Source organism: Callithrix jacchus, chromosome 5, assembly GCF_049354715.1.
Source record: "Callithrix jacchus isolate 240 chromosome 5, calJac240_pri, whole genome shotgun sequence".
Lineage (NCBI taxonomy): Eukaryota > Metazoa > Chordata > Mammalia > Primates > Cebidae > Callithrix > Callithrix jacchus.
In genome coordinates, this window is record NC_133506.1 from 74,970,797 (window position 1) to 74,996,335 (window position 25,539).

Consider the following 25,539-nt stretch of genomic DNA (forward strand, 5'->3'; position numbering starts at 1 on the left):
GGGTTCAAGCAATTCTCCTGCCTCAGCCTCCCGAGTAGCTGGGACTACAGGCGCGCACCACCATGCCCAGCTAATTTTTGTATTTTTAGTAGAGACGGGGTTTCACATTGTTGACCAGGATGGTCTCGATCTCTTGACCTCATGATCCACCCGCCTTGGCCTCCCAAAGTGCTGGGATTATAGGCGTGAGCCACCGTGCCCGGCCACTTTTCTTAATCATTCCAAACTTAGTTCCTATTACTTTATAGTTGTTTCCTGGTATTTTCTTCCTATTTATGCAGTGAGTCTTAAGTTACTGATGTGATGTTAAATGTACAGATGCAGAGCTAGTCAGGTCACTAACCTTGGGGGTGACACATAGGTACATTCACTGTGTTAATAGCCTAGTAAAAAGAAGTGGGCAAACTGCTCAAGGGCATAGAGGAGGCAACAGCCAGAGCACCTGGGGGAATTTGAGAAGCCATTGCTGAGTCTGCAAGGAAGAGTATACGTTAACTGGGTGCAAAGGCAGAAAGGCAGGAAAGTGCTTGAGGTATTCATATTTGACCTTTTTTTTTTTTTTTTTTTTCCTGAGATGGGAGTTGTGCTCTGTTGCCCAGGATGGAGTGTAGTGGCTCCGCTTGCACTCACTGCAACCTCTGCCCACTGGGTTCAAGCGATTCTCATGCCTCAGCCTCCCTAGTAGCTGGGTTTACAGGTGTGTGCCACTCTGCCTGGCTAATTTTTGTATTTTTGGTAGAGATGGGGTTTTGCCATGTTGGTCAAGCTGGTCTCGAACTCCAGACCTCAAGTGATTTGCCCACCTCGGCCTCAAAGTGCTGGGATTACAGGTGTGAGCCACTGCCCCTCGCCCATATTTCACATTGATTGATGTGTATAGTGATAGCGTGGCTGAAGGAGATGAGCCTGGAAGGTGGTTGGGGCCAGACTGTGAACAACCTAGTAGGCTATGTTTGAAAGTCACTGTCTAGGCAATGGAGAACTCATTAATTTTGTTTTTTAAACAAAGGAGTAATATCAGATTTTGATTGGAGAAGATAGTAATGAGGAATTGGAAGTAGACAGGAGATGTGAAGACCATTTAGGAGTATCCAGGTGGTGAATGAAGCATTCAGGCAGAAGATTGGAGGAGGTTGGGACAGAAGGTTGAAGAAGAAATGGATATGAGAGACATTTTGGCAATTGGTAGGAATTGATAAAATTAGATGTGGCTTTAAATTCCAACTTGAGGTGAAGGAATTTTATTTCTATAGCAGATTGCACATAGTGTGAGACATAGAATAGGTGCATGTTAATGTTGAATGAGTGTCTGAGAAGTCCAGGAAGAAAAGGGTTGGTGGGAGGTAAATGGAGTGGGACAGTTACTGGTGGAGGGTCTTGACTGCAAGTCATTCAGGTTCTTGACATTTTGAACAAAGATTTGTACAAAACACACAGCAAAGCAAGGAAGGAATGAAGCAACAAAAGCAGAGGTTTATTGAAAATGGAAATACACTCCCCAGGGTGGGAGCGGGCCCAAGCAGCAGCTCAGGGGCACTGGTTATGGGATCTTTTGGTGTCCAGATACTCTCTAGAGGTTTTCCATTGGCCACTTGGTGTATACCCCATGCAAATGAAGTAGTGGCCCGTGATCAGTCTAATTAATTGGTTAATTGGTTGCAGAGGGCAACCAATCAGAGGCTGAAGTGAAGTTATAAAGTAACACCCTATGCAAATGTCTGATTGGTTGCAGAAAACAACGAGTAGCCTCTGGTGCTTTCCTTAATTGTGTTTGGAAAGTTCGGATTTTCCTTTTGATTTAGTTCTACGAAGTCAGTGTGAGTTGGCCTTAAGTTTCCTGACTTGGCACTTAATGTTTTAAACTCTCATATATATATATATATATACATGACAAGTGTTGAAAAGTTTTCTTTCTGAAAATGTGTGAACTTGATTTTGTATTGTGTTCAAAATACAGTGTTAGATATAAATAGCGTAACAACTAGCCTATCTGTAGGGAACATTATGGAATAGATGGGAATTTAAGGGAATATATTGAATATATTGCCCAAATGATAGAGACACTACGTGCCATCAGTGGTCAGGAAGGGACAAGAACGTTTTCTTTGGATGGGGCCAGCCTGGCTAGGTCAGGAAATGTCACGAGATAAATGACAGTTTTCATTTGTACTGTCTGCATGTGTTATTTATTTAATTCATGTATTCTAATTTTTCTTTTTAGGGCAACAATAGTTTCACTGGAAGACTTTGAACAGAGGCTAAATCAGGCCATTGAACGAAATGCGTTTTTAGAAAGTGAACTTGATGAAAAGGAATCTTTGTTGGTCTCTGTACAGAGGTTAAAGGATGAAGCAAGAGGTAAAATTTATAACTTAAAGAATATAGTTGACCCTTGAACAATGTGGGTTTGAACTGTGTGGGTGCACTGACTTTTTTTCAACCAAACACAGAGTGAAAATACAGTATACACAGCATTCAAGCCCTGTATACGCAGGACTGACTTTTCATATTTATGGGCCATGTGTGGGACTTGAGTATGTGCCGATTTTGGTGTAGGTGGGGGTCCTAGAACCAGTCCCCATGTATCCTGAGGGAAAACTGTCATCCCTTACCTTACTGTCCTTATGCAAGAAGAAGCTTAGGGTCAACTTTTTCAAAGCTATACTTTTTTTTTTTTTTTTTTTGAGGTGAAGTCTTGCTCTGTTGCTCTGGCTAGAGTGCAGTGGCACGATCTCTGCTCACTACAGCTTCCACCTCCCAGGCTCAGGCAATTCTCCTGTCTCAGCCTCCCGAGTAGTTGGGATTACAGGTGCCCACCAGCATGCCTGGCTAACTTTTGTATTTTTAGTAGAGACGGGGTTTCACCATGTTGGCCAGGCTGGTCTCCTACCTAAATAATAAAACTATATAATATGTATACAGCAGTAGGTACACATAGTATACATACACATAAATAGTATACATACTGCCGTATACATATTATATATATACTTCATATATACTTTCCTTTAAAATTTTCCTTTTCTCCCACTTTTTTCCTTACGCATTATAGAATTCAAAATACCACAAAGAAGAAAATAAAAAATACTGCCAATCCTTTATCTGGAGAGAACCCACTAACAGTTTGTTGAATTTCTTTCCAGTGTTTCCTATGACTGTACATATTTGTCTATTTTTTTGAATGACCATACTATGCAGGCACACAGACACTTACATGCACCCTTATTTCTTTTCCCCCCTTTTCCACAATTTAATGTAGAAAATACAGTCCATGGCAATAAAAAATTTTTTAAAACAGATTTTCAAAATGTTGGGTAACCTCTTATGTAGTTATGTTTAGTAATGAGTTTGTTTGTTATGAAGATCTTAGTCACAGCACTATTTATAATAGTTAGGAGTATCTGCTGATTTCTTTAGGGAGAGGCAAAGGAAATCTTTTTAGCGGTAACGACTGAGTGGCTTCATACTCTACAGCTTTGCTAATAATAATTATTAACAAAATAATTTAAATATCAGTCCATTTGAAAGTTGAAAATTGCTGTCTTGTTTTCTGATTTGTAGTTTATTTACTACTTGTGAAACTTCTTGTCCAGTGTTTATTGAATCTTTCAGAGATAGTTTTATTATGTCCTTTTTTTCCCCCTGAGGAAGTGGTATATTTACCTGAAGAACTTCTCGTAATTTATATCTTACTTGGTTATAATTGTGGTAAAAAACACATAACATTGACTGTCTTAACTACCCTTGTTTTGTTTTGTTTTTTTTTTGAGACAGGATTTGCTCTGTTGCCCAGGCTGGGATATAGTGGGGCGATGATAGCTCACTGCAGCCTCAAACTCCTAGGCTTAAGTGATCATCCCACCTCAGCCTCCTGTGTAGCTAGGATTACAGGGATGTGCGACTACATCCGGCTAATTAAAAAAAAAAAAAAATTTGTGGCAACATGGTCTCATTATGTCAGCCAGGCTGGTCTTGAACTCTTGGCCTTAAGTGATCCTTCTGTTTCTGTCTCCCAAAATGTTGGGATTACAGGTGTGAGCCACTGTGCCTGGCTTCTTAACCGTTTTTAAGTGTACAGTCCAGTAGTGTTAAGTATAGTGAAATTGTTGTGTAAACAGATTTTTAGAACTTTCTCATCTTGCGAAACTGAAACTATGCCTATTGAATAGTCACTGCTCATTTTCCCTTCCTTTTATTCCCTGGCATCTGCAGTTCTACTTTCTATGAGTTCAACTACTTTAGATACCTCATATAAGGGGAATTATAGAGTATTTGTGACTGGCTTATTAAACTTAACAAAGTGTCCTCAAGGTTTATCCATGTGTAGCATGTGACAAGATTTCCTTCTTTTTTAAGGCTAAATGATAGTCCACTATATGCATTCATTTTCTTTATCTGTTCATCTGTGGGTGGACGTCGAGTTGCTCCCAGCTCTTGACTATTGTGAATGATGTCACTGTGAACATAGGTGTGCAAATATATCTCTTTGAGATCCTGTTTTGAATTCTTTTGGATACATACCCAAAAGGGGGATGACTTTGTTTCTTTGTTAACATAAGCAAATATTCTGTAGATTAATTGCATATTTGGAGAAGAATACATTAATTTTTGGTTAAAAACTCAATTGGCTGGGTGTGGTGGCTCATGTCTGTAATCCCAGCACTTTGGGAGGCTGAGGCGGGCAGATCATTTGAGGTCAGGAGTTCGAACCAGCCTGACCAACATGGTGCAACCCTGTCTCTACTAAAAATACAAAAAATTACTGGCAGGTGCCTGTAATCCCAGCTACTGGGGAGGCTGAGCCATGAGAATCGCTTGCACCCAGAGGCAGAGGTTGCAGTGAGCTGAGATTGTGCCACTGTGCTCCAGCCTGGGTGACAAAGCAAGACCCTGTCTCAAAAAAGAAAAAAAAAATCCTTGATATTTGAAAGCATGAAAAAACTTTAAACTGTTCCAAGCACTTCTTTTCTAAAACTAAATATTTCGTAGTGGTGATAGTTAATACCAACCCATTTAAAATTACAAAAATCCACATAGTCAGTTTTGCAATAATCCCAAAACTACGCATTTGAAAATAAAAGCAAATGAGTTGGTGAAGAATATTTACTTTTGCGTGAATTGTACTCTGTACTCTGCACTGTTTCTTTTTGCATGTTAGTATAAGTAGCTTCTCTCAGGTTATAACATTCTTAAATTCTGAAAGATCATTTAGATAGTTTTGCCATTTTTATTACCCTAGATATAAAAATTATTAATAACTAGAAAATCATTTTTTGAGAAATGGTAATTTAGGAAGAAAGTCTTTACAACATTTTAGATGTCACTTTTCTTGATATATTTTCTCCCTCTAGTGAGTATTCCTTCCCTTGTTTGCAATATTTTACAGATTTAAGGCAAGAACTAGCAGTTCGAGAAAGACAGCAGGAAGTAACTAGAAAGTCGGCTCCTAGCTCTCCAACTCTAGACTGTGAAAAGATGGACTCTGCTGTCCAAGCGTCACTCTCTTTGCCAGCTACCCCTGTTGGCAAAGGAACGGAGAACACTTTTCCTTCACCGAAAGGTTTGTAATGTCTTTTGTTTTTGAGGTGTTGTGTTAGATTATCAGCTTAAGGGGGTTTGTTGCTGAAGTGGGTTGCTAAGGTTTAGAGTAATTTTAGTTTAAAAGTTGGTGAAGTCTAGTGCTATGTGAAACAGAAGAAGGAATTGTCTTCCTGGGCCACTCATACATAGGAAACAGTGAACTGATGGCTATATTTAAGATGAGATTTATAAAAGTTAAAGGTTTTTAAGGAAAGTTTATTTTTTGATTATAGCAATAGGTTTTTTGATAATAGCAGTATGTTTAGGTATTAAACACAGACAAAAAAGAAAATAAAAATCATGTTATCACTTACAGACACCCAGTATTAACATTTGGAGGTTTTTTAATTGTGTGTTTGTGTTTATGCACATCTCTTTGTCACATACAAATCTGGGGATCATATTTAAACACAGTCTTATTTCTTCCTTTTGCCACTTTGCATTTTATGGGAGACCTGAGGCCTTTCTACATAGAATGTACAGAGAATCATTAAGTTACCTTTCAGACTCATGTACCAGCTTGGATGAACATGCCCATTTTGTTACATGCTTCAGGAGCTGCCGTTTTCAAAGGCATCTTGCAGAGTAATTGATGATTGGTATATACAGAATAGGCATGTGGCCATCAGCCACTGTGTTTTTAAAAATCCAAATAAGCAGAAAAACCACTTAGCTACTAGATAGAACCTTAAAATGGAATCCCAAAGCTCTCAATTGAGATTTGTTTAGATTTTGTAGCTCACAGTTCATATTTTGGCTTCTCTTGTCCCCCCATGCTTTTTTTTCACCCTATATTAGAAGCTGTCATCCCACCCCTTTTTGAATTATAGGATTCTGTCTTTCAAAATGCTGTGTGGGCAATTAGTACAGTGAGCTATGTCTGTGCTACTCAATAAAGTAGTCACTAGCCCGTGTGACTATATATATATTATTTTTTAAGACAGAGTCTCGCTCTGTCACCAGGTGCCATGGAGTACAGTGGCGCGATCTCGGCTCACTGCAACCTCCGCCTCCCAGGTTCAAGCAATTCTCCTGCCTCAGCCTCCCGAGTAACTGGGACTACAGGTGCGCGCCACCAGCCCAGCTAATTTTTGTAATGGGGTTTCACCATGTTGGCCAGGATGGTCTCAATTTCTTGACCTCGTGATCCACCCGCCTTGGCCTAAATTTATATTAATCTAAATGAAATACAAATTCAGTTTCTTGTTCACATTAACCGCATTTCAAGTGCTTAGTAGCTCTTGAGTAGATAATTCAACTTGCCTTTGCCTTGTTACGAGGTGACATCAGATAAGGTATGTGAAGGTGCTATACGGTCGTAAGGTGTGACTAATTGCGCTACTATGCCATCTTTACTGTTGAGGACAAGGGCAGGCAATAGAGTATAGCAGTCATCAGGAGCCCTCATTATCAGTTTTTCAGAATAGCTGCTTGTGTATTTGAAGATTTCACAATTTCATCTGAGGGCTAACAAAGTTTTGCTATTATGTTACTAATTAGAATTATGCAGATGTGAAAATCCTTTAGTTGAGGACTAATCAGGATAGTTAAAAGCCTCAGTTGCAGTGACACCCACAGGTGGTACATGTATTTTTTTAATAGCCTGTTAGAGTTTTCATTCTTGGACTTGGGGAGTCATTGGGACATGTAGCCTGCTCTGGCACAGCATGAGATGTGGCAACCCTATGGCAGTAATATTTGCTTAATAGTATGTTTTTAGGCTGGAACCAATAGCATACATTTTCACTGGCTAACCTAAAAGCTGCTGTGTACTAGATCACTGCAGTTTCATTGCAAGAAAGCACAGAATTGCAAGGAGCAGCAGGTGATCAGAGAAATCTGTGAGATCTTAGAGCTGATCTTTCTGAAGTAGTCTGTCTCTAATTGTATCTTACTATTTACAAAGTTTGTTTGTTTTCTTTTTTTTTTTTTGAGATGGATTTTTGCTCTTGTTGCCTAGGCTAGAGTTCAGTGGTACGATCTTGGCTCACTTGCACCCTCTGCCTCCTGGGTTCAAGCAATTATCCTACCTCGGCCTCCCAGCAAACCAGTAGAAAAAAATGTACAAAGACTAAGCAGCTGATTTTCGGAAGAGATTCAAGTGACTAGTTACTTTGGAAATAGAAACTAAACATGACTATCAAATTGTCAAAAAAAAAGATAATATCTGATACTATTGAGGGCACCACCACATAGATTGCTGATATTGGTATAGGCTTTTTAGAGAGCATTAAGGTGAAAAAAATGGGCATATGCTCTGACCTAGCAGTTCTATTTTTAGGAATATCTTTTCCAGAAATACTTATCTAGATGTGTAAAAGTATATGTCCTTGTAGCATTATTTGTAATGGTGAAAAATTTGACATAATGTAAATGCTCACCAATTGGAGAGTGGTTAAACCTGCCTATGGTATCTAGACTTTATCCATAGTTGGAAGTAGTTTATTGATATTGTGTTGAGTGTTATTACTGCTTTGTAATCTCAACAGCCAAACCCAAATGTAAAGGGAAATGCAAGTGTAATCACTCATCTTTTATTTTTCTATAGCTATACCAAATGGTTTTGGTACCAGTCCACTAACTCCTTCTGCTAGGATATCAGCACTGAACATTGTGGGGGATCTCTTACGCAAAGTGGGGGTAAGTTTCAATTATTGATCACTAGGTGTTTCCACTGAAAAGGCATTGAATTATTTCTTTTTTCTTTTTTTTTTTTTGAGGTGGAGTTTCACTCTTGTTGCCCAGTCTGGAGTGCAGTGGCGTGATCTTGGCTTACTGCAACCTCCACCTCTCAGGTTTAAGCGATTCTCTTGCCTCTGAACTAGCTGGGATTACAGGCATGTGCCACCATGCCTGGCTAACTTTTTGTATTTTTAGTAGAGACGGGGTTTCTCCATGTTGGTCAGGCTGGTCTTAAGCTCCCAACCTTAGGTCATCCACCGGCCTTGGCCTCCCAAAGTGCCAAGGTGTGAGCCACTGTGCCTGGCCGAATTATTTCTTAATTTGAAGTGAAGAAAGAAAGAAAGGATACTTTTCTGTGGTAAAGGCTGTAATGAAGCTGAGAAGTAAAAGCATCCAGTGACTAGCCAGAGGCTAGTCCAGATGACACTTCCATGCTGTCTCTGCAGAAAAGCCTGTATCCTGAGCTCAGAGGCTCCCCCGGGCATTCTTTCTGTTTCCCATTCCTGTTCCAATAGCACAATGCCTCTGTCCTTGTCTAAGGCCTGCTGTGTGTTCTACCACCCTCATCCTGGTCTTTGCTGCTGTCTCCCGTCTTCCTGGTCATTCCCTTGTCTTGTATTTTGTGGGACTTTAACATTTGGCTCATGGCATCACTCTCTACTCTTAGTCCTGCCCACCTTATTGTTCCTTGGCCGCCTCAACTTCAGCGCCTTCTCCTTGGTGTGAGCCTTGTATTCCAGAACAGTTTCACTTCTGGTCTTTATATTCGTGCCACTCAACAAATGTGTTTTGAGAATTTTGTTTAACTGTAATTTACTCAAAATCATGTTGAGTTTTTTAATATTCATATCAAGCCGACCTGTATGCCGTTTTCTTTTCCTAGCATTTCTATTTTCCCCTTCTTTCTTTTGGGTAGAAGAAACCTGCACTTTTCTTTGCTCTTACGTCTTCCAGCTTCTTATTCATACTTTCTGCAGGATGCCCGGATGTGCTTCTAGGGCCGCTGCATTGTTATCGCTCTTGAATTTCTCCTCATTTTACTCTCGGGTTAGTTCTACCTGTTCCTCAACCCCATGTTGTCTGTCTTTGTGCCTTGTTTGTTTTGCTTTAGTATTTTAATTTATTCAGAAGTGGTACATGAAAGTTTAATTTGGCATCCTTGAATGGTTTACGCATTCAGCCGACAATCTGTTTTCTAAGAGTCATCAAAATGATGACCTCCAAAAGTCACCAATACTTTTGGTCTGCCGCTGCCCATTAGCCCTCGTTTGCTTCTGTGAATGTTTCATTTATGTCTCTTTACTTGGCTTTGTCTGCTGTACTGGAAGTCCCTCTTCACAGAGAAAATCAAGGCCATTTACTTTAAGGTCCTTTGATTTCTATTCTCATCATCTGTTACTACCCTCCTATTATTACCTCTATTTGTAGCCATTCCTCCTTTTTGTCCCAGTGGTGAAAGTACAAATTCCTGCCCGTGGCTAATTTTGTCCATCTGTGCTTCGGATCTCATTTTTTCCAACCCTCAAATCTTTATTTCTCCTGTATCTTCAACCTTTTGCTATATATGTGTTAATATTTATGTGTAACATTTATGTATTACACATTATATGTTATGTATTATACATGTATACTTTAATATTTCTGTATTACATGTTATCCGTATAAATATATATAGTACTTACATGGTACATATCACATACTTTAAAGCTTCTTGAAAGCATGTCTCCATTTATTGTTAGCGTTTTGACTGCATGTGCACTCCCCAGAGATGTAAGCCTGGGCTCTGTCCCTTGCTCATGCCGCTAAAACTGCTCACTGGTGCTCTCAGTGCTGCCCAATCTAACGGATGCTATTCTGTCCTAATTTTACTTGAAACATTCAACACTGACCTTTTTTTTTTTTTATTAATGCCCTCTTTTCTCTGCTTCTCTGATGCTGTTTTGTGGCTGCTCCCAACTTTCTTTGCATTCCTCTTAGTCGTCTTGTTGGGTCTTCATCTGCTCACCCTTTCAGTATTGGTTTTACTCAAGAGTTCTGTCCTTGATTTTCTGATCTTAATCACAACCATGGTTTCATCCACCGCTGGGTGTGGATATCTTTGAAATCCTTATCTCTAGACCACTCTTTTCCCCTGAAAAGACCTGCTTGCTTGTGCTTGGATGCCTCACTGATGTCTCAGACGTAACTTGTGCCTGCTGTGTGATAGATGCTCAATAATGTATTTGAATGAATGAATATGGAAAATGAATGGCTGTCAATTTCTACTGTGTGTGTGTAGTTTTAATAAGCTGCTGAATTATTGTTGAATTGTGCTTATTCAGAGTCTGTCTTACAAGGTCATTACCTCTCTTTTTTTCTGTTGTCATTTTACTAGGTCATTGTACTTTTGTCATAGGAAAGAAAGAGAAGAAAAAAATTGGTCTGTTTTTGTTGCTGTTTCTTTTTTTGAGATAGAGTCTTGCACTGTTGCCCAGGCTGGAGTGCAGTGGTGCTACCAAGGCTCAACCTGTGCTTCCTGGGTTCAAGCGATTTTTGTGCCTCAGCCTCCTGCTGGGATTACAGGTGTATAGCTGGGATTACAGGTGTGTGGCACCACACCCGGCTAATTTTTTAATTTTTTCTTTAGTAGAGACTGGGTTTCACCATGTTGGCCATGCTGGTCTCAAACTCCTGGCCTCAAGTGATCCACCTGCCTTGGTCTCCGAAAGTGCTGGGATTACAGGGATGAGCCACTGTGCCCAGCCGTCGTTGCTGTTTCTTAATAGCTCTTATTGGAATGTAGGGGGAGGAAGTTTGAATGGATTCTCAAAGTGAAGTATATGTTACCTGTGGACTTAATTTAGCTGTGCATTCCCAGTCCTTTAGTGTAGTAGATAATAGACATGAATTGCATTTTTTTTTTTTTTTTTGCCACGGATGGTATTTTTCTTTTTGGAGGAGGAGGGGTTTGATTTGGGCAAAGTGTTTATGGGAAAGAGGGAGTTGGTGATGTCTGAGCACATGGAAATAGATGAGAAACGCCTGATCTCTTCATGTCATCTGTTTATTGGTAGAGCCTGGTGCTTGCCAGGTGTTGTGCTGACAGATACAAAACAAGGGTGCCCAATTTAGAGGGAAATGCTGAAGAGCCAGTGTCATTTGCAGGTGAATTATTTAATTGCAGACAAAGGGTATCAGTTAAACGTTTTACAGAGTGCTCTGAGAAATAAAACAGCTTTTAATTTCATGTCAAGTGTTGTAAATTCTCTCATCCATTCCCATGCAGTAGAAAAAATGAAGAACTTAGAGAAAGAATTGGCTGCACTAAAAAAAATTCTCAAGTGATATTTTTGGGATTTTTAGTAGTGCTTGCTCCCAAAATGCATCCTGCCCCCCAACACCAACCAACAGCCTACACCTTAGAAACCAACACTGGGTAGGGTCAAGAGACCTGGGATCTGCCGGGCCTCCTGTGCCATGCTTTTCTTAGTTATAAGGGGAAGAAGTAATGCTAAGACGAATACATAAAATATTCGAAGCTCATTAGAAAGGGAATATAAGTATTCCCTTTTTTATTAGCAAGGTGATTGTGTCTGAAAACTAACCATCATTATCAACAGAGATGAGTAGGTTTTGAGGCTTGAAATGGAAATGGTTTGAAATGCAGATTTTTATGTGTAGCTACTGTTTTGACAACCATATCATTCCTCCTCCTTTTTTTGTAGGCTTTAGAATCCAAATTAGCAGCTTGCAGGAATTTTGCAAAGGACCAAGCATCACGAAAATCCTATATTTCAGGGAATGTTAACTGTGGGGTGCTGAATGGCAATGGCACAAAGTTCTCTCGAACAGGGCATACATCATTCTTCGACAAAGGGTAAGTCCTGAATGTTTTCAGTGAGATTTTTTGAGTAGTGAAGTTACAGATTATTAAGTGAGCATAATGAAGCCTTGCAAAGCTAAACTCAGCTTGACAAACCTACCTACCTAGAAGGCTGTTATCATTCTAATCTTAGGGGATGTGAAGTCTGTTGATGTCCTCTAGTCCCCATGGAGTCTTTTGCCCCAGGAACCCTGAATCTGAGGCTTCTGTCCTGGGAAGCAGACTCTTGAAAGGCAGCAGTGTGAGGCTCTGGTGAGTCAAGTGACTGTGATAAGGTCCCTGTTCTCCAGGCGCTTACAGGCTGGCCAGCTTGCAAATATTTTTTAGGGGTACAAGAGAGCATCACAATTAAACATATGCAAACTCTACAGCAGACCTCCCCTGTTAGAATTTTAGAGAAATATAAGGCCTTGAAGTATTTAGGCACTGGATCAAATACAGTTTAGGAGATACAACTTTTGTATAAAGTTAAGGCTTTTTTGAAGATTGAAGTAAAATTATCCTAAAATTGAAGCAGTGATAATCATAATTCTTAATGCAAAAATTTGGGTTGCTATAGAAGTACATGAACTAAAAAGTCAATGTTTCCTGCTTTGACGCTGTTTCTGCATTCCTTAGTTATGCCAAGGCATGTCAAATCATATTTTTATGCATCTTTTATCCATAAGTTGTTTTAACACAGTTATGGGATTATACTTTAAAGATTGCTTTGCAATGTGCCTATCATGACTTATATTGCCATTATCTTTTCATGTCATGTGTATTTTTCTACCTCAGTTTACTTATTTATTTTTAAATACTACATGGTTGCCTTAATGTAGGTCACTAGTTAGGACCTGAGGCCTGGGGATGCTGAGGTTGTTATTGAAACAGCTAACAGGCACCCATGATCCCTTGCCACTATCTCTGCTTTGAGTCATAGAGGTAATTCTTGCTTTTCTGTGAAAGCAGAGCAGGTACAACTCTAGAAATGTTCACAGTTTCTTAAGGCAGCTGTTATTTTCTGCCATCCCCAATAATGATAGCACATTTAGAAGGGGCCAGATTTGACACACAGGGCACTCTGAAAAGGGTCTTATCCTTGTAGTGGAGTGTTTTGGTTGATATCTGTCCCTTAAGAGAATTTTACCCTGAATTATATACATTTCATTAAGGACTTTATATTAAAAGCACATTGTAAATCATCACTATTAAAAAGAATTAAATTAGAACTTTATTCTTTTAAAAAAATTTTTTTGAAATTTTTTATTTTTTGTCTTCTTAAGAGATGGGGTCTCAATATGTTGCTTAGGCTGTTCTCCAACTTCTGGGCTCAAGTGTTCCTCCTTCCTCAGCCTCCCAAAGTCCTGGGATTGCTACCATGCTGATCCGTAATCAGAACTTTATTCTAACCATTGGGGTTCCTCGGGTGGAATAAATATAAAATTGATTTTCCTCAGGCTTAGGAGTTTCAGGCAGACTTGAGGTAGCCCTTGTTTTTCTGCTGGAATGGTAAATGGAATGGCTGGATGGTTTCACATGAGCATAGCCATTTTCCCAAACGATATGGAGAACGTTTGGGGAAGTCTTCATAAATGTTGGAAACAGTGCCTAATTATTTTTTCCGGCAACATATAATGACCCTCTCTGAGAGTAGTTATTAATCTTTCCTTGGAATCATATTTCTTGATGGGCCTCAGGTGCCTTATGACATGAGAGCAGGCATGAACCATAAATGGATTGGTTGGACAGGTGCCTGTGTGTGTGGCAGCCCTCAGGACAGTCACGATGAGGGAAGGATGACACTGCCTGTTCAGGGTCACTACTCCTGCCTGCCACTTGCCTCCCAGTGCAGAGCACCAGGTCAGGGATTGCCAAGAGGTGAACCTGCTCTCAGGGAGATGTGGGGACTCAGTGTGAGCGGAAACCAGGAGTGGGCCTTGGGCACACGGACTCAACCCCTGTCCCTTGGGAGCATCATAGATGCAAGTGTAGGCTTTTTTTCTTGAACTGAACCTGGAAATGTGCTGTGTTTCCCAATAGGAACAGTTACAGAGACTTGGTTTTACACTGTGCCTGTTCTATCAAGAAATTTGCTTTTGTGGGCTGGCCACTGTGCGAGTGCTTAGCTGGTGTGATAAGTGGATTGTGTGTGCACACTGAAACATTAACCTGTTGGGAGTTGGCTTTCTAGTTGCTGCATCCTGAGGATAACTCTTTCGTGGGTTTTGCTGTGTTTTGACTTTATTGCTGCTTTGCTTTGATTCTGGCTTCTAGCCTGCCTGGCTTTTTACCTCTGGCCTTTCTTCCTGCCAACCTGTTGACTGGATAAAAACCAAGATGTGTATCAGGTGCAAAAGGAAGGGCAGGATATCCCGATTCCTGGATTCATTCTACACTCTGGCAGGTTTAAAAAAAAAACAAAAGCCTGCCTGTATAGAAGTGGAGAAGCATGGCCTGTAGTTTCAGCATGAGAAAAGCTCCTCGTTTCAAAAAGCCCTCCACTGCGGAATCTGCCTGCCCTCCCTTCACTCCTGGGGAGTCTGTAACACTGTGGCGAGAGCTTACTGATGCCGCTAGAAGCCTGTGGCAGGATTGTCTGTGGAAAAGACGTAATCAGAGTAGGTTTGTGTGCGTGTGCATGTATGTGACTGTACATGTGTTCCCTCCACCTTCCTACCCCCTCACAGCTTTAGATGCAGTGAAGCTTTCTCACATAAAACGATATACCTTAGCTGGGCTATATTGCTTTATGGGATTCAAAAGTATTTTGTAAATTCTGGTCATTTGAGGGATTTTTGGAATCAGAATTTTGCCCAGTCTGTGATCACTTCTGCCAGTTCCTGAAACGTGGGCTGCTGTGCCTGCTTCCCTGGTGCTGAGCTGTTTCCTTCAGCTGTGGTAACCCTTTGTCTCAGCATCTAAAAGAACACACATTTCATGTGTAGCGTAGTCACTTGAATTCCCTCAAAAACATTCTTTTTTTCCCATAACTTTTATGTAGTTACTTCTTACGTAACGTGCTCTATTTTTGTAAGCCAGTCTGAGTCCTTTTGGGCTGTGTGTAGGTGGGCGTGGACTAATTTTAGGGCATGGTGTGGAAATAGTATTTGTATTACTGTTTAATATGTTTTCCTTTCTTTTATTAGGCAAGAAAAAGTCATATTTCCCACGTTGTTCATGGGTAACTGAATTTGTTTGCTGTGCTCTTTTTGTTCTTTCTCAATCCTGGTGTGTGGTGGAGACACATTAACGATTTGGTTTTACTAACTGCATGGGGCTGACTCAGCTTTAACCCACTTACAGCCCGTCAGTGAGCTTTCAAGGTGCCGTTCCACTTGACTGTATGCCGTTATTATTAGTTCAGCTGTGGGAAGCAAGAACAAATTAGTTGCAGTGGTCCTGGGGTGGCTGGGAGCAGCATACCAGGTGGCAGCCCTGAGGTGGGCTAAGTCAGAGTCTGGTGATGGGGTCTAGGGTCACTTTCAGGCCCTGGGATCACATTCGACCGTCGTCATGGGACTGGGGTTCTTCCTGTGACCCAGTTGCTTCTGTTTTCTCAAATCAGGCACCAGTGATGATGGGGCCTTGCTGTATGGGCACTCCCTTACCTCTGCGCTCACGCATGTAGTCCCCAGTTAAAATGGGATGGTAGACGGGGATGTGTGTAAGATCTCCCTTGCATTTCAGAACTGCTTTGCAGTTTGCAGAGCCTGGGCTGAGGACTGGAACAGATTGGAGCTGTTCGGTGCACTCATCCACTGAAATAGGGAGAGTCGAGGTGTGGCGATGCCTGCCTGCAGGCTCTTCGGGATCGCTGTAGCCCACCCTCCTGCCCTCTCCAATGCCCTCATCCTTGCTGCTTTGACACATTTCATGTCTCCATCCTTTACCTCAGTTGCTTTAGATTTATTGTCCTTCTGAGCAGCTTCTAAATGTGCCTTCCCCCTTTGCACTTCTTCCACTGCCATTTTACAGCTGATCTTAGCACCTTTTCTTAGCTGGAGTCTCTGTATTTCAGTTTCCTTACCTAGTCTTTGGTGGTAAGATCATGAAATTTTATAGTTGTGGAACCTTTTTTTTCCATATATGATTCCCAGATCTGTATCTTCAAGTCTGCCCCTTCTCTCTTCCTTTAGTCCTGCATCGTCCACTGAGACATTGCCCTGGGGCTCTCTGCTGCTTCCTGAAACTGAGTATGTTGAATATCGAGTCTCTTCTCTTGGTAATCTTTTTCTTGGGCACAGCTTTGCAGGTCCCCGAAGGGATCTCACCAGATCTGTCATCTCACCTATAAGGCCAGCTTTCTTCTCTGTTCTTTAACTTTCCACTTCCTGACTCACAAGAGAAGTGCTCAGTGAGACCCTGGTGGATTGTGGTTCTCTCTCTGTTCCACCTGCCTTCACATGAAGCACTCATTTCTGTCCACACAGAAATCTACCAGTTCTCTTTATACCCTGGGCTGCATCACTTGCTTTTCCCATCAGAGCCGAGCTGCCTTGGGAGTGCTGAAGTGGTTGCTTGCTGAGGGCTGCTGGGTACCTATGATCAGGAGACTAGGAAAGGGTGCTGGCCTGGGCATCTGGAGGCAGCTGGGCCTGACTTCCCCATCGACGGCTCACTAGGCAAGCTGAGGTTAATGGCTGGACCTTCTCTTGCTTTGGTTTCCTTGGCGCAGTTAATAGTGGGAAGAACCTCATGTTCCTTAAAGGTCCATCTCACTTGAAAATGCCAGAAACCCAGCCCTCAGCCTCCTCAAGGAGCCATCTCCTAGTTGCTGCTTTTGCACACCTCTGTGGCCCAGGTGTCAGATTCATCCACCGGTGCTCCCTTTCTGCTGGGTTCCGGGGGTTGTCTGCAGTCCAAGTTTGGGGGCTGCCACTGTGGTCTGTGAGGCTCGGAATCTGAGGTTTGCATGCTGAGAGCTGCAGTCATTTGTGGGGCCTGCCTGGTTATCCCTGAGGTTTCTAGGAGAAGCAGGTGTCAGGGACTCTGGGACTAGCCAGACAGATGGAATCTATTATATGAGGGCTACTGTGGCAAATAGGATATGGCCTTGGCCCCAGAAGAGGCACAGGCATGTGACCTTGGGAGAATGGGAAAGCATGGTTTAAACTTTCAAACGTGTTGAAGGTCAAAAATCAGACCTTTCCCAACCCATCGAGGAAAGGGGAGATCCGACTGTTTGTCCTGGAAGGAGGACGGTGTACACCAGGGAGAAATAACATTTGGCAGAGCCTGTGCTGTGGCTCTCAGTCTCTGTATGCGTGGTTGGAATTGAAATTCCAGATGTGTACTCTGAGTTTCTTTAGGTATCAGCTTTGTTTCTTCCAAGTAGGCAGGGACTGTTTGATAAGTCTGCAAGCCTGTTTCTCTGTGAGGTTATCCTTACCTTGTCCATGTATGAAACAGCTGTCTCTGCAGGGACTGTCACAGCACTTTTTTTTTTTTTTTAAAGAGAACCTCTCTCCATGAGACTGTATTCAGCTCCCTGGACCCCTCTGATGAGTTGGTGGGAGCAGTAGTGAGCAGATGGGGTGCAGTGTGGCCCCTTGTTGTAGTTGGCTGTATCTCCCTAATTGCTAGTGGGACAAGTTTTCCTAGGAAGCTTTTCAAGGTGGAAAGGCTGAAGTGGCTCCTGAGGGAGGTTCCAGGCTGCACACTCCCTCCCTGTCTTGCTGCTTTCTGTGGCTGCACTGCATGGGGGCAAAGGGGGGCGCTGGGGAGCTCCCTGCATCGCTGGGCTCTGGGTGCTGGGTCCTGGCTGCAGGTTAGTGGGTTGGGCTGGGCTGCCTGCACACGAGTCTGCATTGAAAAGCCTACTTATCTGGCGTTGCCAGCTAAACAATTTTTAAAAGTTATTTTTCTCCACCTTATTAAGATATTTATGTGTTAATCCATTGTAGGAGATTTGGAAAATGGTTAAAAAAGGATAAAGTAGTAGACAAAATTCACAACCCAGAGGGAAGAAAAATAACGATTCTTAAAATTTTTTTCTATGATATATATGATCCTATGTACATATATGTGTTTGTATATGTGTGTGCATATATAATGTGTGTATATATACATTCATGTATACACATGTCCCTTCCTGCATTGTAGATTTAGCTACATAGATAGTAATGTCTAAGGGGCTATAGTCTAGAATCTAGAATATTTAGTATTTGCTTTTTTTCTTTTGTATTATTGAATATACACAGTTTGGTAACCGCCTTCTTTTTCCACTTAGTGTTAGTTACATTCTGAATATTTTCCCATGCTATTAAAAAAACTCATGGAATGCGTTTTTAATGGCTGTGTGATATCTTACTGTTTAGTTGTACCATTATTTAGCTTCCTCTTGCCAGGTATTTGGAGCTGCTCTCTGGGGAAAGAATCAGGACTGTGGCTTCAGTGGCCGGTGTGCGGAAGTCGCCAAGAAGGGCCATGTGGTCCTGGTTCCCCAGGATTCCCAAGGCTCAGTTCTCTAACGAGCTGGTGCTTTCCCCGGCAGCCAGTACCCCTGGGCCATCAGGACCCTACTATGGGCGAGGAGTAGTTTTAGAAAGCAAATGAATTTCCTATTGTGTGTGAGTGATTGTAAATGACTGTTTGTTTTTCTTTTCCCCTTTCTTCCTTTCTGTGCTCTGGTTGCTCCCACAGGGCAGTAAATGGCTTTGACCCAGCTCCTCCTCCTGGTCTGGGCTCCTCCCGTCCCTCGTCAGCACCGGGTATGCTGCCTCTCAGTGTGTGAGTGCCCAGCCTCCAGGTGGGTGTCCTGCCCTCCTCCAACAATCCAGGACACCCACGCCTCACCCCTCGGTGCCTGGGCCCGGCCCCGTGCCCCTCCGTCTGCCTCCGCACGGCTGACAGAGGGCAGGCTGCATGCAGTGGCGGCTGCTGGGCCCTGCCCAGCCCCGGGACTCTGCGCGATATCAATACTGGCTATTTTCTCTTCTCGCCGTAGTGCCGTTGGTTTCACATGATTGCACTTTTGTGGGTCACAAGGTGATACATACGTGTATTACTTGGTCACTGGATGCAGAAGTACCCATTCATCACACCTGCCTCATAGTCCCCACTCTGCTGTACTGATAGGATTTAGTTGTGTTTAGGACATTGCAAATCTTCTAGAAGTTCTCCTCGAATCAGGTCAGTATGTGCCCTCCGGAGCTCACACCCAGGCATCTCCAGTGCTCATGATCATGTGTCCCCCACTCCGCCCCTCACAGTTTGGGCCTGTTTCTGGCAAAGGGTCAGGAAGGTCACTGAATTAGGGAACGTTTTCTGCACCTTCTGATTTTACTTAAGCAGCTACCATTCCATGGACTTGCCTCCCAGAGCAGCACAACGCCTGTCTGAGCCCCACGTGGCAGGGCCTCTGGGGCGGGGCATACACAGGCCGAGCCTCTGTGCTGTCTCCTCCTCCCTGTGCCTCAGACTCGGGGTGAGGGAGGGGGGGGGGCAGCCTCTCGCCAGCCTTCTGGTTCTTCAGTTCATCTGAAGTCTTCATCTTCAGAGCGTTTTTGTTTTCTCTTCCAAGGGCCGTCCTGTTGTGTTAGGAAGGGTGAGTGGCTCCAGGGCAGGCCGGCGCCGGCTCGGGGGGTGGACTGATAATGGTGGTTGTCCCTGTGCATCCTTTGATTACTCTCATGCTGCATTTACTGTTTACATTTGTTTTATTGTACATAGGTTTGTAAACATTATTGCCTAAGATATTTGTATATAACTTGGGCTTTGTCGCTTTTATTTATTCAGAACTCATATGGCATGTTAATGACTCTGATGGTGTCCTACTCCGGGCAGCTGTATAGGATCATCATGTGGATACAAAAAATACTTCCCCTCAAAAACAGTCTTTTAATGTGGAAACAATAAATTTCACAGAAAAAAAGGATTGCCGTTGCTTTCTTCACTCTCTGCCATCCCATGAGAGGAGCGCTGGGGCCCATGAAGCCAGGTTACAGCGTCACTGCTGCTCTGACATGGGATGCGCAGCAGGCAGCAGCCGGGAATGGGATAGAGATGAAGTGGTTTCTGGAGGGGTCTCCTGCGCAGAGCGGGCGTCCTCATGTTGTTTCTTGGCACTGGCTTCTGGGCTTGCCTGTGTTTCCAGGAGCAGTTTGAGAATGGCCTGGGCCCCATGTGAAAATCTGGAAGGAAGGACCAGGAGAAGGATGTTGAGGGTAGAAGATCATGAAGTGCTGGAGTAACTGGGGCGGACCCGGGAGTTGGTCCTGCAGCCATGCTGTCACATGACAGATGTTGTCATTCTGGATTAGAAGTCGCTTCGATCTGGCGCATCTCCTCAGCCCTCAGGTTAGAGCTAGTGAGTGAGAGAAGGTGCCAGATATTTGGTAGCAAGACGCAAAGTAATAAACACATTGATTGAAGAACGTGTAAACTGGGAGTCTATGTGAATGCATCAGATTCTGACATGTTTGCTTCTAACAACGTAAACAGTATAGCTTACAGTTTTAAAACTATAAGTAAATGAAAACTGAATCAAAACCCTGAGTGAATAAGAACTATTAAGCAGGATCCATTGTCAAACATTTCTCTATTATCTATGGACAGGAATATCTGCTATTCTTGGGGATTTTGTCCTGAGCTGCCTCTCCAGGGATACTGGTGGTGGGTGTGTGCTGCGCCTGGCCGGGCTGGCAGTGGCTGAGAGGACGATCCTAAGCCACCTGTTGATGTGCAGCAACTTCCAGCTTCTTTGCCAACCCTCATTGGAAGGACTGGATTAAATGAGAGGTTTCAACATAAGCCGACCTCTATTTGTGTAGAACCCCAACTAAAACACAGCAAGGAGGGCTTTAACTCTGGTTAAAGCACAGATGATGTTTGGAGCCCTGAATCTTGGTCCCTGGCTCTCCAAATGATTTCTCACTTCCTTTGCATGTAAGCACCCTGGGCTTATCTTATCCAGACTATTCTGCCAAGTGCTGGTCACTCAGTTGATGGCTGGAGGAAGGGCCCTGGCTACGGGGGCCCACGAGTCATCCACTGCATGTCACCACTGTTCTGGGTCCAGAAGAGCCTGGGCCATGTCCCTGGAATGGTAGCAGTGTACCATTGGGCTTATTTCTGGACCCTTTGGGAAGAGACTTCCACTTTAAAAATTAAAAAATTTTCTTTGTCTAATTTAGCAGTGGGGGCTTATATATCAACTTCAGTGACTTTTTTTTTTGAGACAGAATCTTGCCCTGTTGCCCAGGCTGGAGTGCAGTGGTGCAATCTCAGCTTACTGGAACCTCTGCCTCTCAGGTTCCAGCAATTCTCCTGACTCAGCTTCCCAAGTAGTTGGGATTACAGGTGCCCACAGCCATGCCTGGCTAATTTTTTTTTTTTTTTTTAGTAGAGACAGGGTTTCACTATGTTGGTCAGGATGGTTTCAAACTCTTGATCTCAGGTAATCCGCCCACCTCAGCCTCCCAAAGTTCTGGGATTACAGGCGTGAGCCACTGCGCCCAGCCTTAGTGACATTTTCTGTGGCTGTAGCAACTCTTGGTAAATGACCCTGGGAGGAAACTGCCTACCTGGACCTCATCTCCCACTTTCTGTGTGGACTGTGTGGTGTAAGCTGCTGCTTTGGATGTGGTCAGAGAGCATCTGCTACCTGGCATGAGTGTCGCTATGTGTTGGTTGCCTGTCTAGCTAAAGAGTGCCTCTGGGTGGGGTTTCTTCCTGGGGCCACCAGGTGCTTGGTTTCACTCATCCTGTTGAAACCTTGGGTATGAGCCTCCCTGAGCTGCGTCCGTGTGCTGTTTCTCCCTGCTGGTGGGGCTCACCTCCCAGGTGGTGGACAGCTGCTTGCCTCCAGGTGTTTGCATTACAGCCACTCAGTCCTATCCCTCATTCCCAAATGTCATCTTAGAAGAGTAGTGGCCAGGTGCGGTGGCCCACGCCTGCAATCCCAGCACTTTGGGAGGCCGAGGTGGGCAGATCCTGAGGTCAGGAGATTGAGGTTATCCTGGCCAACATGGTGAAACCCTGTCTCTACTAAAAATAGAAAAACTAGCAGGCGTGGTGGTGTGCGCCTGTAGTTCCAGCACTTTGGGAAGCCGAGGCAGGTGGATCATGAGGTCAGGAGACTGAGACCATTCTGGCCAACATGGTGAAAACCCATCTCTACTAAAAATATAAAAACTAGCCGGGCGTAGTGGCATGTGCCTGTAGTCCTAGCTACTCGGGAGGCTGAAGCAGGAGAATTGCCTGAACCTGGGAGTTGGAGGTTGCAGAGAGCCGAGCTCACACCACTGCACTCCCGGGTCACAAGAGTGAAACTCCGTCTCAAAAAAAAAAAAAAAAACAAAAGTAGTAGCCAGCACTCCACTTCCTTCAGCCCAGAGTAGCCAGAAATGAACCCCCACCAACACAGAAGAGAGCCAGAAGCCAAAGCTGGGAACTTGAGTCACAGGGAGGCCTGCAAGAACTACAGAAGTGACCTGAGGGCAGGACATGCTGCTCTGATGGCAGGTGGCAGAAGGGACTGTGGGCCTGGGTATGACTTGCCTGAGCTCACACGGCTAATTCATGGTGAAGCCAGGCTTGGGCATGAGCCTGGTCTTTTTCTGCTGTGCCTTTCCAAACGTAAGGCCTCTCTGGCCTTGACTCCCATGCTCTGTCCTGTGCCCTGGGAGAGGAGCAGGTTTGGAAGGCTTGGAAATGACGAGTAGCAGGGCTGGCACAGCCTTTGCAGCAGGAGCCTTCCTCCTGTGCCACCCGCACATGCTGACTCCGCCTCTCTCTGCAGCTGCCCCAGAGGTGCCACTAGTTCGTGTCTCTGAGAGCCAAGGTGGAAGCTGGCACCTCTGGGAAAGGGGAGGCATCTGGGTGGAGCCACAGCTTTAGGGAGCACCCCGTAGCCGGCTCTGCCCTCTCCCTGTCTATAACAGTGTGGTGCCCTGTCTCAGGGTCTTGGTGATGCAGCATTCCTGGAAAGCAGATTGCAGTGCAGGCTCCAGATTTTCCTTCTAAGCTGCTGATAAACATTCTGCAAGGTTTTTTTTTCTTTTTTTTTTTTTCAGATGGAGTTTTGCTCTTGTTGCCTAGGCTTGAGTGCAGTGGCACACTTGGCTCTCTTCAACCTCCACCTCTTGGGTTCAAGCGATTCTCCTGCCTCAGCTTCCCAAGTAGTTGGGATTACAGGCATGTGCCACCACTCCTAATTTTGTATTTCCCATCCTGCAAGTTTTGATGCTGGGCTTATCGATCTTGCCAGGAATCGGGCAATGACACTATCACAGCTGTCACCTACTGACAGTGATTACGAGACACAGATGATGTGTGCGTGAAGCCGGGGGCGCCCTGGCACCTGTGCAGTATGGCACATACTTGGGAGAGGCAGTGCTCTGCGTGGGAATCTGTCAGACCCAGTTTGCCAGTTATGTCACATTACCTCTTGAATAAGGCTTTGTGACATCCAGTCAGCCAAATAGAGCCTGAGAGTGGGTTGCCTAGTCTCAGGAGAGGTTGAAGGCTGGAGCCACACTTTCTGCCTGGTATAAAGGCTCTGTAGCTACGTGAACATCTCTGAAAAGCGGCAGTAATGATAGACATCCACTCTTTCATAGCTTCATACTGAGATTTCCAACAAGATGAGGTACTTCACAATTTGCTTGATTCCCAAATGGCAGGTGCCTACAAAAGGAAGTCGACTTCTCTGTCTGGTCCTGACAGCTGGCTCAGGACAGCATTTTGGCAAACACTCAAAATTTGGGAAAGCTCTTGGTGTGGATGTTGTCTCAGAAAGATGGAAAGGGAGAGGTGCTTTCTTGCATCCCTCCCAGAGACTGGGAAGCCTGTGTGGGTGAGCCTGGTGAGGGGAGACCTGCCTGGAACTTGACGGGGAGGAGTCATCACCACTTTCTAAGGATTCCAACCTGGAGCCTGTTCTGGCTTTTTTCTTTTTTGGAGGGATGAAGGAAGGGCAGGAAGGTGGTGTTTGATAGCCGTGAGCTCTCTTCTCTGACATGGACATGTCTGTCCCTCAGCAACACCGGCTCTGGGGAAAAGGGCCATGGGCCAGTCATACCCAGGGCCGTAGGAAGGGCTGGCTAGAACAGCTTGGCCTACGGCCCACAGTTCAACTTAGCTGAGGTTTCCTGGGACAGGAAAAATTGGTGACAGAAAGATGTGACAAATCTACAGCCTGATACCATCAGGAATTGGAAGTATCCCCTCAAGCCAGCAGGCTAGAAATAGGTGTTATTGGCCGGGCATGGTGGCTCACACCTGTAATCCTAGCACTTAGGAAGAGAGGCCAAGGTGGGCAGATCACCTGAGGCCGGGAGTTCGAGACCAGCCTGTCCAACATGGTGAAACCGTGTTTCTACAAAACAAAAATAAAAATTAGCCAGGCATGGTGGTGGGCGCCTGTAATCCCAATTACTTGGGAGGCTGAGGCAGAGAAACGCTTGAACCCGGAGGCAGAGTTTGAAGTGAGCCGAGATCGTGCCACTGTGCTCTAGCCTGGGCAACAGAGTGGGACTCCATCTCAAAAAAAAAAAAAAAAAGTCGTTATCCCTCCAGAGCAGTTTAAAATAATCCCCTGGAATGGCTGTATTAAAAAAAAAAACAAAAAGGCTGGGTACGGTGGCTCACACCTTGTAATCCCAGCATTTTGGGAGGCTGAGGTGGATGGATCATCTGAGGTCATGAGTTCAAAACCAGCCTGACTAACATGATGAAACCCCATCTCTACTAAAATTACAAAAATTAGCCAGGTGTGGTGGCACATGCCTGTAATCCCAACTACTCGGGAGGCTGAGGCAGGAGAATCGCTTGAACCAGGAGGCGAAGGTTACAGTGGGTCGAGATCGCGTCACTGCACTCCAGCCTGGGCGACAAGAGTGAAACTCGTCTCAAAAAAACAAAAAACCAGTGCCTATGAGGAGGCAAGGGCAGAGCAGTCACAGTCCTAAATGAAGCCCCAGCACAGCGTTGTGTCGTCAAACCCCACCTCAGCAAAAGAGCAAGTCTTGCCTGAGTTTGTCCTCACTGGGAGCCGCACTGCTGCTGGGTTGAAGCTGACCAGCTTCACTTTCTGATACACTCAAAGCCCAGCTGCCATAAACTTCCTCGTGCTCTGAATGCTCAAAAAAGGTGGTATAAACTATCCACCGGGCGCGGTGGCTCACGCCTGTAATCCCAGCACTTTGGGAGGCTGAGGTGGGTGGATCACAAGGTCAAGAGATCGAGACCATCCCAGTCAACATGGTGAAACCCCATCTCTACTAAAGATACAAAAAATTAGCTGGGCATGGTGGCGTGTGCCTGTAATCCCAGCTACTCAGGAGGCTGAGGCAGGAGAATTGCCTGAACCCAGGAGGCGGAGGTTGCGGTGAGCCGAGATCGCACCATTGCACTCCAGCCTGGGTAACAAGAGCGAAATTCCGTCTCAAAAACCAAAAACAAAATACAAAAAACTACCTTTCCTTAGGTCT

The 25,539-nt window shown here is 44.2% G+C and overlaps 1 protein-coding gene across 22 annotated transcripts in view; it reads left to right on the plus strand.

Moving 5' to 3' along the window:
- The window catches only part of NDEL1 (nudE neurodevelopment protein 1 like 1), a 47,244-nt gene that overhangs the window by 11,346 nt on the left and 10,359 nt on the right, over positions 1-25,539 (plus strand). For 7 of the 22 annotated variants that reach the window (XM_078373019.1, XM_078373018.1, XM_078373028.1 and 4 more), the window contains 7 exons: positions 2,222-2,358; positions 5,387-5,560; positions 6,544-6,645; positions 8,129-8,220; positions 11,967-12,118; positions 18,749-18,816; positions 19,053-20,489. In XM_078373019.1, coding sequence (XP_078229145.1) covers positions 2,222-2,358; positions 5,387-5,560; positions 6,544-6,645; positions 8,129-8,220; positions 11,967-12,118; positions 18,749-18,816; positions 19,053-19,180 — 853 coding nt within the window. In that variant the 3' untranslated portion in view covers positions 19,181-20,489. Of the gene's footprint in view, positions 1-2,221; positions 2,359-5,386; positions 5,561-6,543; positions 6,646-8,128; positions 8,221-11,966; positions 12,119-15,252; positions 15,288-16,242; positions 16,503-18,748; positions 19,016-19,052; positions 20,490-25,539 lie in introns of those variants that run through there. The other 15 variants (XM_078373024.1, XM_078373023.1, XM_008996541.5 and 12 more) reach the window with 11 other exon arrangements.